Source organism: Cavia porcellus, unplaced genomic scaffold, assembly GCF_034190915.1.
Source record: "Cavia porcellus strain 051 isolate PalLab524CR breed Dunkin Hartley unplaced genomic scaffold, mCavPor4.1 scaffold_5, whole genome shotgun sequence".
Lineage (NCBI taxonomy): Eukaryota > Metazoa > Chordata > Mammalia > Rodentia > Caviidae > Cavia > Cavia porcellus.
Window position 1 is genome coordinate 67,657,964 of NW_026947488.1, and position 13,457 is coordinate 67,671,420.

A 13,457-nucleotide genomic window follows, 5' to 3' on the forward strand; every position below is an offset into this window, starting at 1 on the left:
TTCTAGGTATTTCACCTTGAGGAATTCCTATGGGATACTGGAATATGGAATACTGAGCTGAAAGAGAATGAATGAAGTAAGGTTTAACTACCAAAACCAGATATATTAGTTGTTTTGTTTTGGTCTAGGATTGAAATTAGGGTCTTCACAGGAACATTTTTTATATGTTTTATTTTGAAATTATCTGTCTTTTAAGTTTTCCAGACTGGGATTGAATTTATAGTCCTCCTGCCTTAGCCTTCCAGAATGCTATAGTTAAGGCATCTACCATCACACCTGTCTTAGAAAATATTTTGATAATCACAATAAACAACAATAAGATTCTGATTCTTTTTCTTTTCCATTACAATGTTACTGTCTGCAAATTACTTTCTGCCGCACGATTTTTAAAAAATTTTTTTTATTTTTTGGCAGTACTGGGGATCGAACTCATGGCCGCGCACTTGCAAGGCAGGTGCTTATGCTGCTGAGCTAAACCCCTAGCCCCTGCAAATTATTTTCTGAGGATAATGCTTTTTTGGCTAAATACTATTTTGCATTTCTTGAATAAGATTATGACCATCTATGTATGTAATTTCAAAGTTGGTCATATTATTATACTCAAAACTATCGGGTCATTTAAATTATACCTCACAACATGAGCATTATATTGGAAAAATATTGCCAGTGAAATTTGTAATCTAAAAAACTTGTAAACTTTGCTAAACTAATTTTGTATGTGAACTGGAATTTTCCTTTGATTGGGAACTATTTCCCCTTCTCATAAAAAACTCAGATTTAGGGACATTTAAGAGTCTCTGTAATACATTTTTGAAAATTCTTAGTGCTTTTATGAAGCATGACTAGCTCTAATATATAGATAGTTTTGTTATTTTGACAGTTTGATTTCTTGCAGCTTAATTTGTCAGTTTCTCTAGGCTGAAGGCATCCAAATACTAGTTAATGATTTCTCTTTCTTTGGGTTGTGCATGTCAATTTTAAAATTTTATAAATAGTATTATAAGAATCTTTGTTATGCCTTATAAAGGCTTACATTATTATAAGTATTTAAATGTGAGAAAACAGGTCCCTTAACTAATACTTAACAGCACATGCTAAGAACAAAGCACTATGCTAAGAGCTGTACATTTAATCTTTACAACTTCAAGAGGAACATTAGAGTTGAAGAAGTTGAGGCTTAGAGAGGTTTACAAATTTGCTCACAGTAATTTAGTAAATGGTAATGGCTAGATTTAAATCTAGGTGTTCAGGCTCCAGAGTTTATGCTCTTAACCTGTATACTCTTTGATTAATTGTAAGGTTAAAAATTATGTTCAATAGATATAATCTATTTTTAAAATAGTATCAAGGCCTTGAATATCAGTTAATAAGTACTTAACGGTTCTATTTTGTGTCTTTACAATCGTACTTAACGGTTCTATTTTGGGTTTTTACAATCTGTGTTCTTTTTAGTTTGTGTCCCAGTCTAACTGCCAGCAGTTCCTGAACACTGTGTGGTTTGGACAGATGTCTGGTTACCGACGTAAACCCACCTGTAAGAAGATAATGACTGTTTTGACAGTTGGCATTTTCTGGCCAGTTTTATCACTGTGTTATCTGATAGCTCCTAAATCTCAACTTGGCAGAATCATTCATACACCTTTTATGAAATTTATTATTCATGGAGCATCCTATTTCACATTTTTACTGTTACTAAATCTATACTCTCTGGTCTACAATGAGGATAAGAAAAACACAATGGGGCCAGCCCTGGAAAGAATAGACTACCTTCTTATTCTGTGGATTATTGGTAAGTAACAAGTTAGCTCAAAAGATTTTGCCTTTATTTAGCCCATTAGTTCTTCCTTACTTGATGGCATTATAAACATCAGTTTGCAATTTTATACTATTTGTACAGCAAGAATTTAAACATTTCTATCATCATTGAAGATTTAACTAACACTTGCACAAAGATAAATTTTCCTGAGCTTGATTATATAATTTAATTACATATTTAGATATGTAAAAGTTTAAAATTCTATATTCTCAGACTATGTGGTTCATGACTGTTAAAACTAAATATAATGTTAACCAATGAGTATTGTTTTGTGTAAGAATTGGAATTTTTCTTAAGTATTTTAAAACTTAATGAATTTTATACTCCTATACATTTTACTAGTTAACTTCTCTTTCACTATATCATTAGTTTTCTTAACAAAAACTTAAATGCACTTTTGTAGCTATATCTTTGTCTCTATTATAGAAATAATATTTAAATTTAGATTTAAAGGCATCCCTGGTCACTGATTACATACATCAGTTCTTTTTACTGAAAACCAAATCTTTTTAGAAATGACAGGTTTTAGGGTGGGGGATAGCACTCAGTGGCCCTTGCTGGTTATATACCCAGCACTGAAAAAATAATGCCAACTTTTTAAAAGAATTAAGACTTTTTTTCTTAAAACTATTGTTATAGTTAGGGATTTAGAGGGAAAATAATTCAATGCAGGACACATAATTTACAGAATTATTTTCTAATAGTCACCCAAAGAGTCAAACACAGAAAGTTCAGGAAATCTGTCCACACACTAAAGATCCCAAAGAATCCAGTTGATGGCCTGGATCCCATGGCAATATCATGCATGAGTCCAGCTGAAGATCCAGAACCCATGACAGTGCCCCTCACAAGTCCAACTGGAAATCTAGGACCCATGAAAATGTCTCATGCAAGTCTGTATCACGAATCTGTGCTGGGAAGGCCCCAAGGTCAGCAGAGGAAGCTAGAAAGTCTGTGCCAGCAGGATGAAGGATCTATACTAGGAGGTTGAGGGTTCTTCACTGGAGCCAAGAAGCAACACTCAAAGTAAAGACCAGAGCTCCCTTAAAAAGAACCATAGGTATCCTCAGCAGTGAGGTCCTGAACTCCTCTGACAATGAGAACAGCTGTTTATATCAGGAAGCCATCATGACAACCTTCTCCTGGAGACTGAACAACCATACCATCTTCCCCTCCAGAGCCAGGAAGTAATAAAACAAGGACCAGAGCTCCCCCAAAGTGAACCACAGCCATTCTCAGCAACAAGGTCCTGAGCACCTCTGATGATAACAACTAAATTCATATTAGCAAAGAAGCTAACAAGCTCCTCTAGGAGAACCAATGGCAACAGGAGAACCAACAACACCCGGGAGAACCAACACTCTTCTTCCTCTCCAGGTCTCCTTTTTATGTTGACAACATTCCTCAAGCGGACCGTACAACTCAGCACCACGCTGATTCAGTTCAGCTGGTTGTTCAGTTTACTACCAGTTATCAATCTACCACAATTATTTTAATGAGTATTATACTTCTTTCCATATTGTCAGCCTTTGTTTAAATCTCAGCGTTTTTCTTCCGTTCACTACAATACTGAAGGGTATTAAAATTAATCATTTTTTAAATAAAGGGTTAATTATATTCATCTTTTGATCTATATTCTTGACAGTGGCAGTTACTAGAGAAGAATTATTTTATAATGTCCCCTTTTCCAGCTATAAAAATAATTTTATATGTTGGAATTTTAAATTAATAATCAGGTAATTTCATGTAACTTGCTTTCAGTCAAGGTTTTACTTTCAGCAGTATTCATTCCATGACACATTAATGTTTAAGGTAGGTAAAGTAAAAATAATGCACATCTAAATGCTATTATGCTAAATATTAAATAATTATATTTTGTTTATATTTTCCTATATTTTTGTTACTTTATCTAAAACTTTAATGTTTTAATTTAGGAAGTAATTTATACTCTCTTTATTGCACTGTGTGTATATTTCCAATGTAAATTTTGTTTACATTGTTACTCGATATATTAAAAAATTAGGTTGCAAGGCATTCTAAGAAGCACTTTCCCTCTATTCTTTTAAGCTACCTCTGAAAGATTATTATATATATTTTAGTCTTAAAGAAATGCAATTTTATAATATTTATCTATATTATTTAAATAGTAATAAAAATATTTTTGGATTTTGTGAATTAAAATTCAGTTTAATGAAGTCTGAATAAGTCAATTAAAGTTTATATACTTTAGCAGTGAATTAAAATTCACTAATCACAAAGAGTTAACCACTGATTTTCAAAATAATGGTAAAATTATGTTTCTTTTCCAAGTTTGATAACCCTGTTTTCAATAACATTATACATGTAAGCACATGCACTCCTCTCCACACAGTGTGATTAATTGTCTAAACATATTCTGTCTTAGTTGAAGATGTGTGTGAGTCGAACCAGTGAAATTCCTGGAAGTGTTTCACGTTCTCAGCACAGCTTCTTTGAAACAACTGTATTTGAATAAACTTTGCCCAAGATGTCTTCTTAACCATGTTAATATAATTTGATCATTCTGGGCTTAAGTGTTATTTTAGTTACTTTTCTCATCACTGAGAGACAATGCCCATCACCCATAAGTGAATGAAGAAAGGGTTTATGTCAGTTTACACTGGACCTCACAGTTCGTAGAGGTCCATAATTAGCTGTTTCCAAGGCAGAGCAGCACGGCAGAATGGACATCACAGAGGAGAAATGGTCCATGGCAGAGCAGGCAAAAGGAAGTAAAGCAGTGAAGCAGCAGCAATAAAGCTCCATTTCCCTTTTATCCCATTCAAGCTACAAGCCTTTTGAATGGTGCCACTTATACCCAAATTGTGCCTTCCCATTGTCCACACCCAGAATTATGCTCCTAATCAGTGGACTAATTCAGTTATCACACCGTTAATCCATGTTTACACACCTATAATCCATATCACACACCCTAAATCCAGCCACTTCCCCAAATCCCCACCTATTAGCCTATAACACTTTGGGGTGACATCCATAGCAAATATATAGATCCAAATGTGCTATAAATGATCAAGTTGGAATAGTACATTTGCCTAAAGTAGCTCCTTGATTCACTATTCAAACAATGAGCAGAGTAACTTTATTCATGATGACCAGTTTCTTCAGAAAAAAAGCAAGATTAAGTTATTAAAAAGCAAGGTAGAGGAAAAGGAAACAATTTGTCGATGAGTACACAATATAAATAATATCCTTTTCCTTTTTATTACTGAACATCATCAAACAGCTATTATAAATATATATATATTTTAAAACATTATGTACCCACTTTATCCAAGCATAGCCAGAAACAAAGATGACCTCTACGTTCCTTGAGCTAATGGTCAAATCATTAAACAACAAAGCATCATCAGTAGCTTGAGAATCACAAAGATAAATGAAAAAATCACTAATGATATATGTGATGTTGAGTGAAGATCACAGTAATAACACAGTAGGCATATTATAGGAGAATTTTATCTAGTCAGAGGGTATAAGAGCTATTTAGAGGAAGGAAAAAGCTTAAGATTTAAATTATAAAAATGAGTCATGTATAGGAGAATTGGAAAAGCATTCTAGGTTGGGATAAAGTCATGTTCAGAACCACAGTGGTAGAGAAAGCATGGTACAAAGAAGAGATTGAGAAAAGGGTCATATTACTGGAGAAGGGAGAATAAGGGGAGCATAACTCAAGATGAAGCTATAGATACAAGACCATGCATATCCATATAGGCGAGGTTAAATAATTTTGAGTTCAAACTAAGAACAATGGAAAACTACCAGAGGTTTCAAGTAGGCAAGTGACATGATCCCTTTCATCTTTTGAAAGATGTTTTGTTACTTTTTTATTGTCAGAACAAAATACCTGACACCCACAAGTCAAAGGAGGAAAGGCTTATTTTAGCTCACAGTTTGTAGATGTTTTAATCTATGGTCAGTTGACTCCAATGCAAGATGGCATAACAGATCAGAAGCAGAGAGCCTTCCTTTCCCTTAATATTCCATCCAGGCTACAAGTCTACTGATTGATGCCAGCTATACCAAGGTGGGACTTCCATCTTCAGTAATTTTTGTCATCTACAACTGTACCCAACCAATCAGTAGACTAATCCAGTTATCACACACCGATGATTCAGCTACCCCCAAAAGCCCTGCCTGTGAGCACTTGAGGCTACTGGGGACATCTAGACATAAACCACAGCAAAATGATCATTCTAGCTATAAAGTGCAGAATTGTGTGGGATAGGAGCGTAGGGCTGTGGCAAGAATACCTGACCAATAAGAGGCTGTTAGAGTTTATATCCAGATTATTTAGGTATCTAGATGAGAGCTGTTTGTACCCTGGAACTAGGGTGATTGTGATAAAGAGAAGGAAAGGAATGAGGGATATTTGCTGAGGTAAGATAATAAGACATGAAAATACATGATATGTAGAAGGTGTGAGGGAAAGGAAATTGTTAAGCAATATAGATATTGCAGGATGCTAGATTTGTCAATCTGTGAAAGGGTTGATCTTCGGTATATTTTGGGAATGTTGTTTGAAGTCTTTGAAATATCCAAGAAAGATGTTAAGGCAGATAATAAGATGTAGTATGGAGCTAAGGAGATAGTCCAAGCTGTGTTAAAAATGTATAAATACTATATATATAGGCTAAAAATGTGGACATGGATGAAATATTTAAGGAAAAAGTTTAACATGAAAAAAGAGGTCCTAAGATTAACTGAGGATTGGATTGTTCTTACTAATGTTATTTTTTTGAAAAATAGACCCAACAAAATTGAACACTGCTTATACAATAATTTCATTGCTTATACTGGTTTTCATTCCATAGCTCCTGGTCCTGGGTAAAGATTGGGGATGCTCCATTTGTATAATTCTCTGATCTCTACTTCTTCCTCAAATAAAAGCAAACGGTGTTTCGGTTAATAAAATGTTACCTGCCAGACTGTTTCATCTAACATTTTTGACAATTTTTAGTTTACTCATTTTGAGTAAAATTTAGTCATGGGGAATTTTAAGTGTTTTGCATCATATCTATAAAAATTTTAAATGTTTGCTTCTACATAATGAAGATGTTATGAATAGAAGTTTTCAAGAATATTTTATATAATGCACAAGGGAATTGTTTTACCCACTAGTAAGCCAAAGAATAATTCTGATTGGCTTAATTTGATGTTTACCAATGTGTTGTTTTATAGCATGATATTTTCTGTTGCTTATACTCTTTTTAAAAAATGTGTTGATGAGACAATGTACCATAAGACCATTCTTGGTTGTATTACTACTCTCTGATACTCTTAGAAATATGAAATTATGGAGGAACATCTGAACAGAAAGAGAAAGGGATCTTGCTTTTTTTTTTTTTAAGTATTGCATATGAGGCACTATTCAGGACATTTGGCACATCTGTTAGTAAAATAATGATCCTTACCCTTAAAGAAATTACTTAGAGTAGATTAATAATAGATCTAATATTCAAATTATATCCAACTTTAAAAAGTGATAAATATTACAAAAGGTAAAAGCACAGCTAGAGGAATTGGTAGTGGGGGGGCATGGGGCTTTCAGTTGTTAAGTAGCATGGTCAGGGAAAGTGGTGAGCAAAAAAGATGTGAAATAGTAGATGAGTTGGTCAAATGGATGTCTGGATAAGGACTTCCAGGAAGACAGTGGAATGGTTAATAGCAGAGAAAGAGCCTCTCCGAGATTTGGTGTCCAGACACTGGAATATAGCAACATGAGGAAGAGAAGAAGGAGGGAAGTGGCTACCTGGAACATATCAAGGATCCAAAGAGAAAATTTAAGCCTGCAGGGAGAGCAAAGAGAGAGACTTTAATGAAGAAGAAAGAGCTGGCAAACTGCTTCTGAGTTGTGACTCACTGTGTGGGAGGGGCAGCTGAAACTTGCAGATGCATAGTAACTACAGGTGATCTCAAAGGCCACACCAGTGGAATGGAACAGCGGACCCAGCAGACCACCGTGACTGCTGAGTTATTAGGGTTCCTGTCCCCCAGGAGAGGGTTATTGGTCGGTAGCCAGTATGAAGAGGGGCCAACTGAGCTTACAATTCACAGCACCTGTGGGCTGGCTCCATAAAGCAGCTCCCAGTTTCAGGGTGAGGCAGAACAAGGTTCATACCAGCAGAAAGTCAAAGTGGCAAGTTCAAGAAGGCAGGAGGTACACAGCGTGTTTCATGCTAAAAAAAAGTAGGTTCCAGCTTCACAGCAAGAGAAACTAGCCTGAAATTCAGTGAAACTAACGGTGCAGTCTTGTTGGGATTCTCCCCTATCCTGCTATAAATCTCTGACTCACTTGTTGGAATTAATCAATGCAGGTCTGAAATCTGCCTACTCTGTCTGCCAGTTACAGCAGAGACATGCCTTTTTTGTCTGTTTTCTCTTGTTTTATTTTTTCTTGCTTTCACGAGTGTAAACATTGTCTACTTTTTTATTGTTGTTTTTATTTCTTCTATTTTTTAATTTTTTAACTTTTATTTTAAAGACAACAAAACAAAGCATAATAAAACAGAATAGGGGCACCTGCCTTGTAAGCAGGCAGTCGTGAATTCAATCCCTGGTACCGATAAAAAAGAAAAAGACAAAAAATTTAAAAAATTAAAAAAGAAACAGAATAAAGCCAATCAAAACAAACCAGTATAAGTGATACAAGACTTCTAAACAATACAAAATCAACAATGATTACCATAATGCCTCTTGTTTTCTCAAAAAAAGCTGTAAGTACCTTCAGATGCAGTAAAAATCAAACAAAACAGCACAGAATATAACCAATAAAAACAAAGCAGTGAATGCAATAAAGGACTTCAAAACAAGAGAATAGTAAATCCAAAATCGTTACCTTAATATATCTTGTTATCTTTGAAATAACTACCCTGGCCATCAGATATAATAAAGTCAAACAAAACAACAAAATAAAACCCAACCCGACAAAACAATGAAAATGATACAGGACTTCAAAGCAAGGTAATAGGAAATTAACAATGGTTACCACCTTCAGAAGGAGATTCCCTGTAGATGCTACATTATATATTGTTATCCTCTGAATAGATGATCAGATTACTGCCTTTCAACCTGCAAAGTCAGTGAACTACTAAACACTGTAAGCATTAAAATGTATTTTACCTCAATAACTATCATCGCAGGTTGCATTTCTCTGGATCAGCTGGTAGCTTACAGTGGTTGGGGAAGTGGTTAGGATGGGCTGGCTCTGCTTGTTTCACAGCCCATGCTGGAAGGGGCTGGCATCTGCTGCTCTTCCCCCAGTGGCCTATGCATGGCGCTAATTTGCAGGGAGGGTGTGCTTCTTGATGATTCTTGTTCTCTTCCCCCGCAGTCTGCAAATGACACTGGCTCACAGGAAAAGGTTGGCGTCTGGCTGTCCCCCCAGCAGCCTGCACATGGCACCAATTCACAGAGAGGGCTTGCTTCTTGATGACTTCTTGTTCTCTTCCTCTCTTTCCTTTCTGTCTTCTTCACCAGTTTCCCAAAGTTTGTTGTAATCTTCCTTTGTCCTCCAGCCTTGCTTCTGTTCTCATCCTCTTCTAATCCCCTAGTTTTTACACATGACTCCTTTTAAATTTTCTCCCCTGAGGATAAAACTGCAATACTGAGAGCATATTTACAGTGTACAACTTTCTTGTTTTAGATTTTGGTCTATAACCACAAATCTAGTTCATACAGTTAAAGGTGACAAATTGATAGGTACCAGTGTTTATCAGTTTCTAAAATGTGTTTGATGTCGATTGTACTACTTTAGCCCAGGTGATGTAATTGTTCTTCCTGGTATGCCAAGATTGAGATTGCTTATGAGTCACAAAAAATACTATAGGCCAGTGCCAGAGAAGTGCTAGGCCAAATAGGCAGCAACCTCTCATCCCCAATAATTTAAAGAAATGGAATCTTGAAAAGACTCAAAACTGAAGAGCCAGCTACACCTGGAAGACACCTCTGAGACACTAATTTCCTAAAGGTTCTAAAGACTAGCAATAAAGCTATTTGTCATAAGCAATTCATAAGCATCAACTCAGGATTGAAACTGTTGGGAAAGAAAAAAAAAAAAAAAAAACAGAAAACGAGAAGACACTTAAACAGTATGCAACTCCAGACATCCAGTTCACCAAAGGCAAACCCAGAGAGCAACATGGAGGAACAACTCAAACACTGCCCACCTCTGTGTGATTCTCTGAGGTGATGTCAGTAGAATTAACAAAATAGATAAATGAGGTTTTAGAAAGAATCAAATCAGAAATAAATTCTCAAGTAACTACAGAGACAATGACCATAATGAAAAACATGGTTAGTGATTCTAGAGCAGATACAGATAATAATAAAAAAATTAGAGGAGCTTAGGAAGACAATAGAAACTATGAATGCTCAATGTAGGAAAGACATAGAATCTGTGACTGAGATTCAACATGTATCTAGGGGATTAAAAATTCTATTGAAACAAAGTGGGGGGAGCTTGCCCATCAGTTGCAGATTGGTTAGAAAGCCATGACACATTTATACAATGGAAAACTACTCAGCTATAAAGAAAGATAATCTTGAAGCTCTGTAGACAAATGGATACAGCTGAGGTCATGTTCAGGAGTAAAAAGGTTCAGAATCATTTAGATGAATACTGAGTTGCCTCCCTAATATAAGACTAAAAGAATTAGTGGGATCCAAAATGTAATACATCCTATGAAAGTGAAAGGGGAAGAATTGTCTAAAAAGGGAAGGCAGTGGCCATTGTTAATCTATTATCATAGTTTGAAACCCATATTGTTTTCATTGTTTTGTTTAGTTTGGTTTTATTCTGTTTCAGTTTGTCTACTTGTATTAGAATTGATGGTTTGAACAGCTATTCCAAAGATAGCAGGATACATTACGGTAACCATTTTTTATTTCCTATTGGGTTGATATGAAGTTCTGTATTGCTTTCACTATTTTGTTTTGACTGATTTTATTCTATTCTGTTTTGTTTGATAATATCAACTCTGATGGTATAGGCAACTACTTTGAAGACACTATGATACCCATTCTGGTTGGACTATTATCTTCTTTTGAAGTCTTATCATGTCTTCAATGTTTTGTTTTTATTGGTTTTGTTCTGTACTGTTTTGTTCAATTTTATAATGACTGATGATATGGGCAGTTCTTTTGAAGATAACAAGAGGTATTATGGTAGTCATCATTGATCTCCTTATATTTTGTTTTTAAGTCATGTACTACGTTGATCCTTTTGTTTTGATTGACTCTTATTTTGTTTTGTGTCATTTGGTGTTATATTCTTCAAAATTAAAAAAAAAACAATTAGTTGCGTATGTAAGTTTCCCTGTTATATGAGGCTTCAGATCTGCTCTAAGTTTGTCCAATTTTCATTTTTAGTTACCTAACATGTTAGGATGTTAATAAAATTTTAAAAATTCTATTGAAAACGTGCAGATAAGCCACTGTAAGGACAAAGAATCAGATCTAGAAGACAACATTGCAATTAGTGATAAGACTATGAAAAATTAATCTAAGAGCTACTGGATGATGCAAAGAAGAAAAACAGTAGTGATCAGAGTCAGTGAAATAGCACAGATGACATTAAAAAAACCCTGTTCACAGATATGACAGAAAACTTTCCCAAGCATGAAAAAAGAATTGGTCATATACAGATAAGTGAAAAAAGAATTGGACCTGTAGGTAATTGAGACATATAGAACTCCAATTAGCCATGATCAAAACAGAAAAAACTACATCAAGGCATAGAATTGTTAAGATTCCAGAAATTCAACATAAGTACAGAAAGTAAAAGCTGTTAGAGAAAAGAAATCATTTATAAAAGAAAGCCCCTCAGAATCACAGTAGACTTTTCCATATAAACCCTCAAGTCAAGGAGAGAATGGGGTGAAGTATTTTAAGCCCTAACAGATTGATGTATCCTGCAAAACTATCTTTCAGAATTGATTGAGGAATAAGATACTTCCATGACAAAGAAGAACTGAAGAAATTCATGACCAATAAACCAGCACTCCAAAATGTTCTGAAGGACATTATAGAAAGAGATAACAAACACTACAACTCCGTGAACCCATAAAAGTGAATCTACCAGCAATTAAAGCAATTAAAGGAGAAAGATGGAACCAACAACAGGAAAATAACATGACATGGACAAGTCAAAATGTATTAGTTATAGCCATCAATGTTAATGACCTCAATTCACCTATCAAAATAAACACTGGCCAAACAAGTTAAAAAACAAGATCCAACAATATGCTGCATACAAGAAGGATATTTAATTCAAAATGAAATTCATAGACTGAAAGTCAAAGGATGCAAAAAAATATTCCATGTGACAGGAACCAGGAAAAAAGCAGAAGTAGCTATTCTGTTTACAACAAATTGGATTTCAAGTCAAGACTGATTAAGAGAGACAAGGTCACTACATCCTAGTAAAGAGAACAATCCAAGAGGAAAGGATAATAATAAATATGTATGCACATTCAACTATATAAAACAAATATTAACAGACATGAAAAATCAAGCAAGCACTAAAGCAATTGTAATAGGGAACCTCAATACTCCACTGTCACAAATAGATCAACTAGCGCAAAAAAAAAAAAAAAAAAAAAAGTATCCGAACAGATTCAGACTTTTGAATGAGTGGATTTGGTTTAATGTCTACAGAGATTGAAGTGGTTTTGAGAGGGATTATATCCTAAATATATTTTAAAAGTAAAGCCAACATGTTTTGCCTTTGCATTGCATATACGGTTAAAAAAAAAAAACAGAAGGCAGGGATACTTGAAGAGCATTTTGATTGAATAGAAAAATGGATTCACCATTAACTGAGAAAGGGAAGTCTGCAGGTGGAAAGAATTTTGGGGACAGAAATTAGGAGTTTGGTTTAGACACATTTCCAGTTGGAGATGCAGAATATCCAAGTCCTTTTGTGTAGAGAGGCTTAGAGAAATAAATTATTATAGGAATATAAGTTGAGTTTAAATGTGTGCATTTGAGAATCTTTGCTATATAGATGATATTGTAAACCATTAGACTAGATGAGATCACTGAAGTATTAAGAATAAATTGTGAAAGAAAAGAATCCAGGCCAAACATACGTGTGTGTGTGCACACATGCTTGTTACTTTTTTCTTTTTGCTGAGACAAAATACTTGATGCCCCGAAATTAGAGAAGAAAAGGTTTACTTAGCTTAGTTTTTAGAGGTTTCAGTCCGTAATCAGCTGGCTCCAAGGCAGGATGCCATGGCAAAGAGGCAACAGTTCATGGATTTTGGGGAGATAGCAAAGGCAAGAATAAAAAAAGTGGAAGGGGAAAGCTCTTTTCCTCTTGTATAGTGTATGCATACTACCCTGCCTAGGGCAGGTATAGCACTCACACCATGAATCCCAGCATGAGACAAGGAAACAGTCATAAACTAGATTCAACCACTTCTAAAAAGTCCACTCCCATGACTGCATGGGACTTTGGGGGGACATCCAGACACAAACCATAACAGTGTGTATATATGTGTGTGTTTAACATCAATTTGTTTTCTTAGCTTGCTTCATATTGCTTAGCATCTCTTAGGCAAAGAAACTTCTTTTGAGACAGGTGCTCTCTTTGTAGTCCAAGATG

At 35.1% G+C, this 13,457-nt stretch overlaps 1 protein-coding gene across 4 annotated transcripts in view; it reads left to right on the top strand.

The window, feature by feature from the left end:
- Trpc1 (transient receptor potential cation channel subfamily C member 1) overlaps positions 1–13,457 on the top strand; it is a 93,743-nt gene that overhangs the window by 54,362 nt on the left and 25,924 nt on the right. For all 4 annotated transcript variants that reach the window (XM_005006721.4, XM_003476758.5, XM_063249123.1 and 1 more), the window contains one exon: positions 1,453–1,789. In XM_005006721.4, coding sequence (XP_005006778.1) covers positions 1,453–1,789 — 337 coding nt within the window. The remainder of the gene's footprint in view (positions 1–1,452; positions 1,790–13,457) is intronic.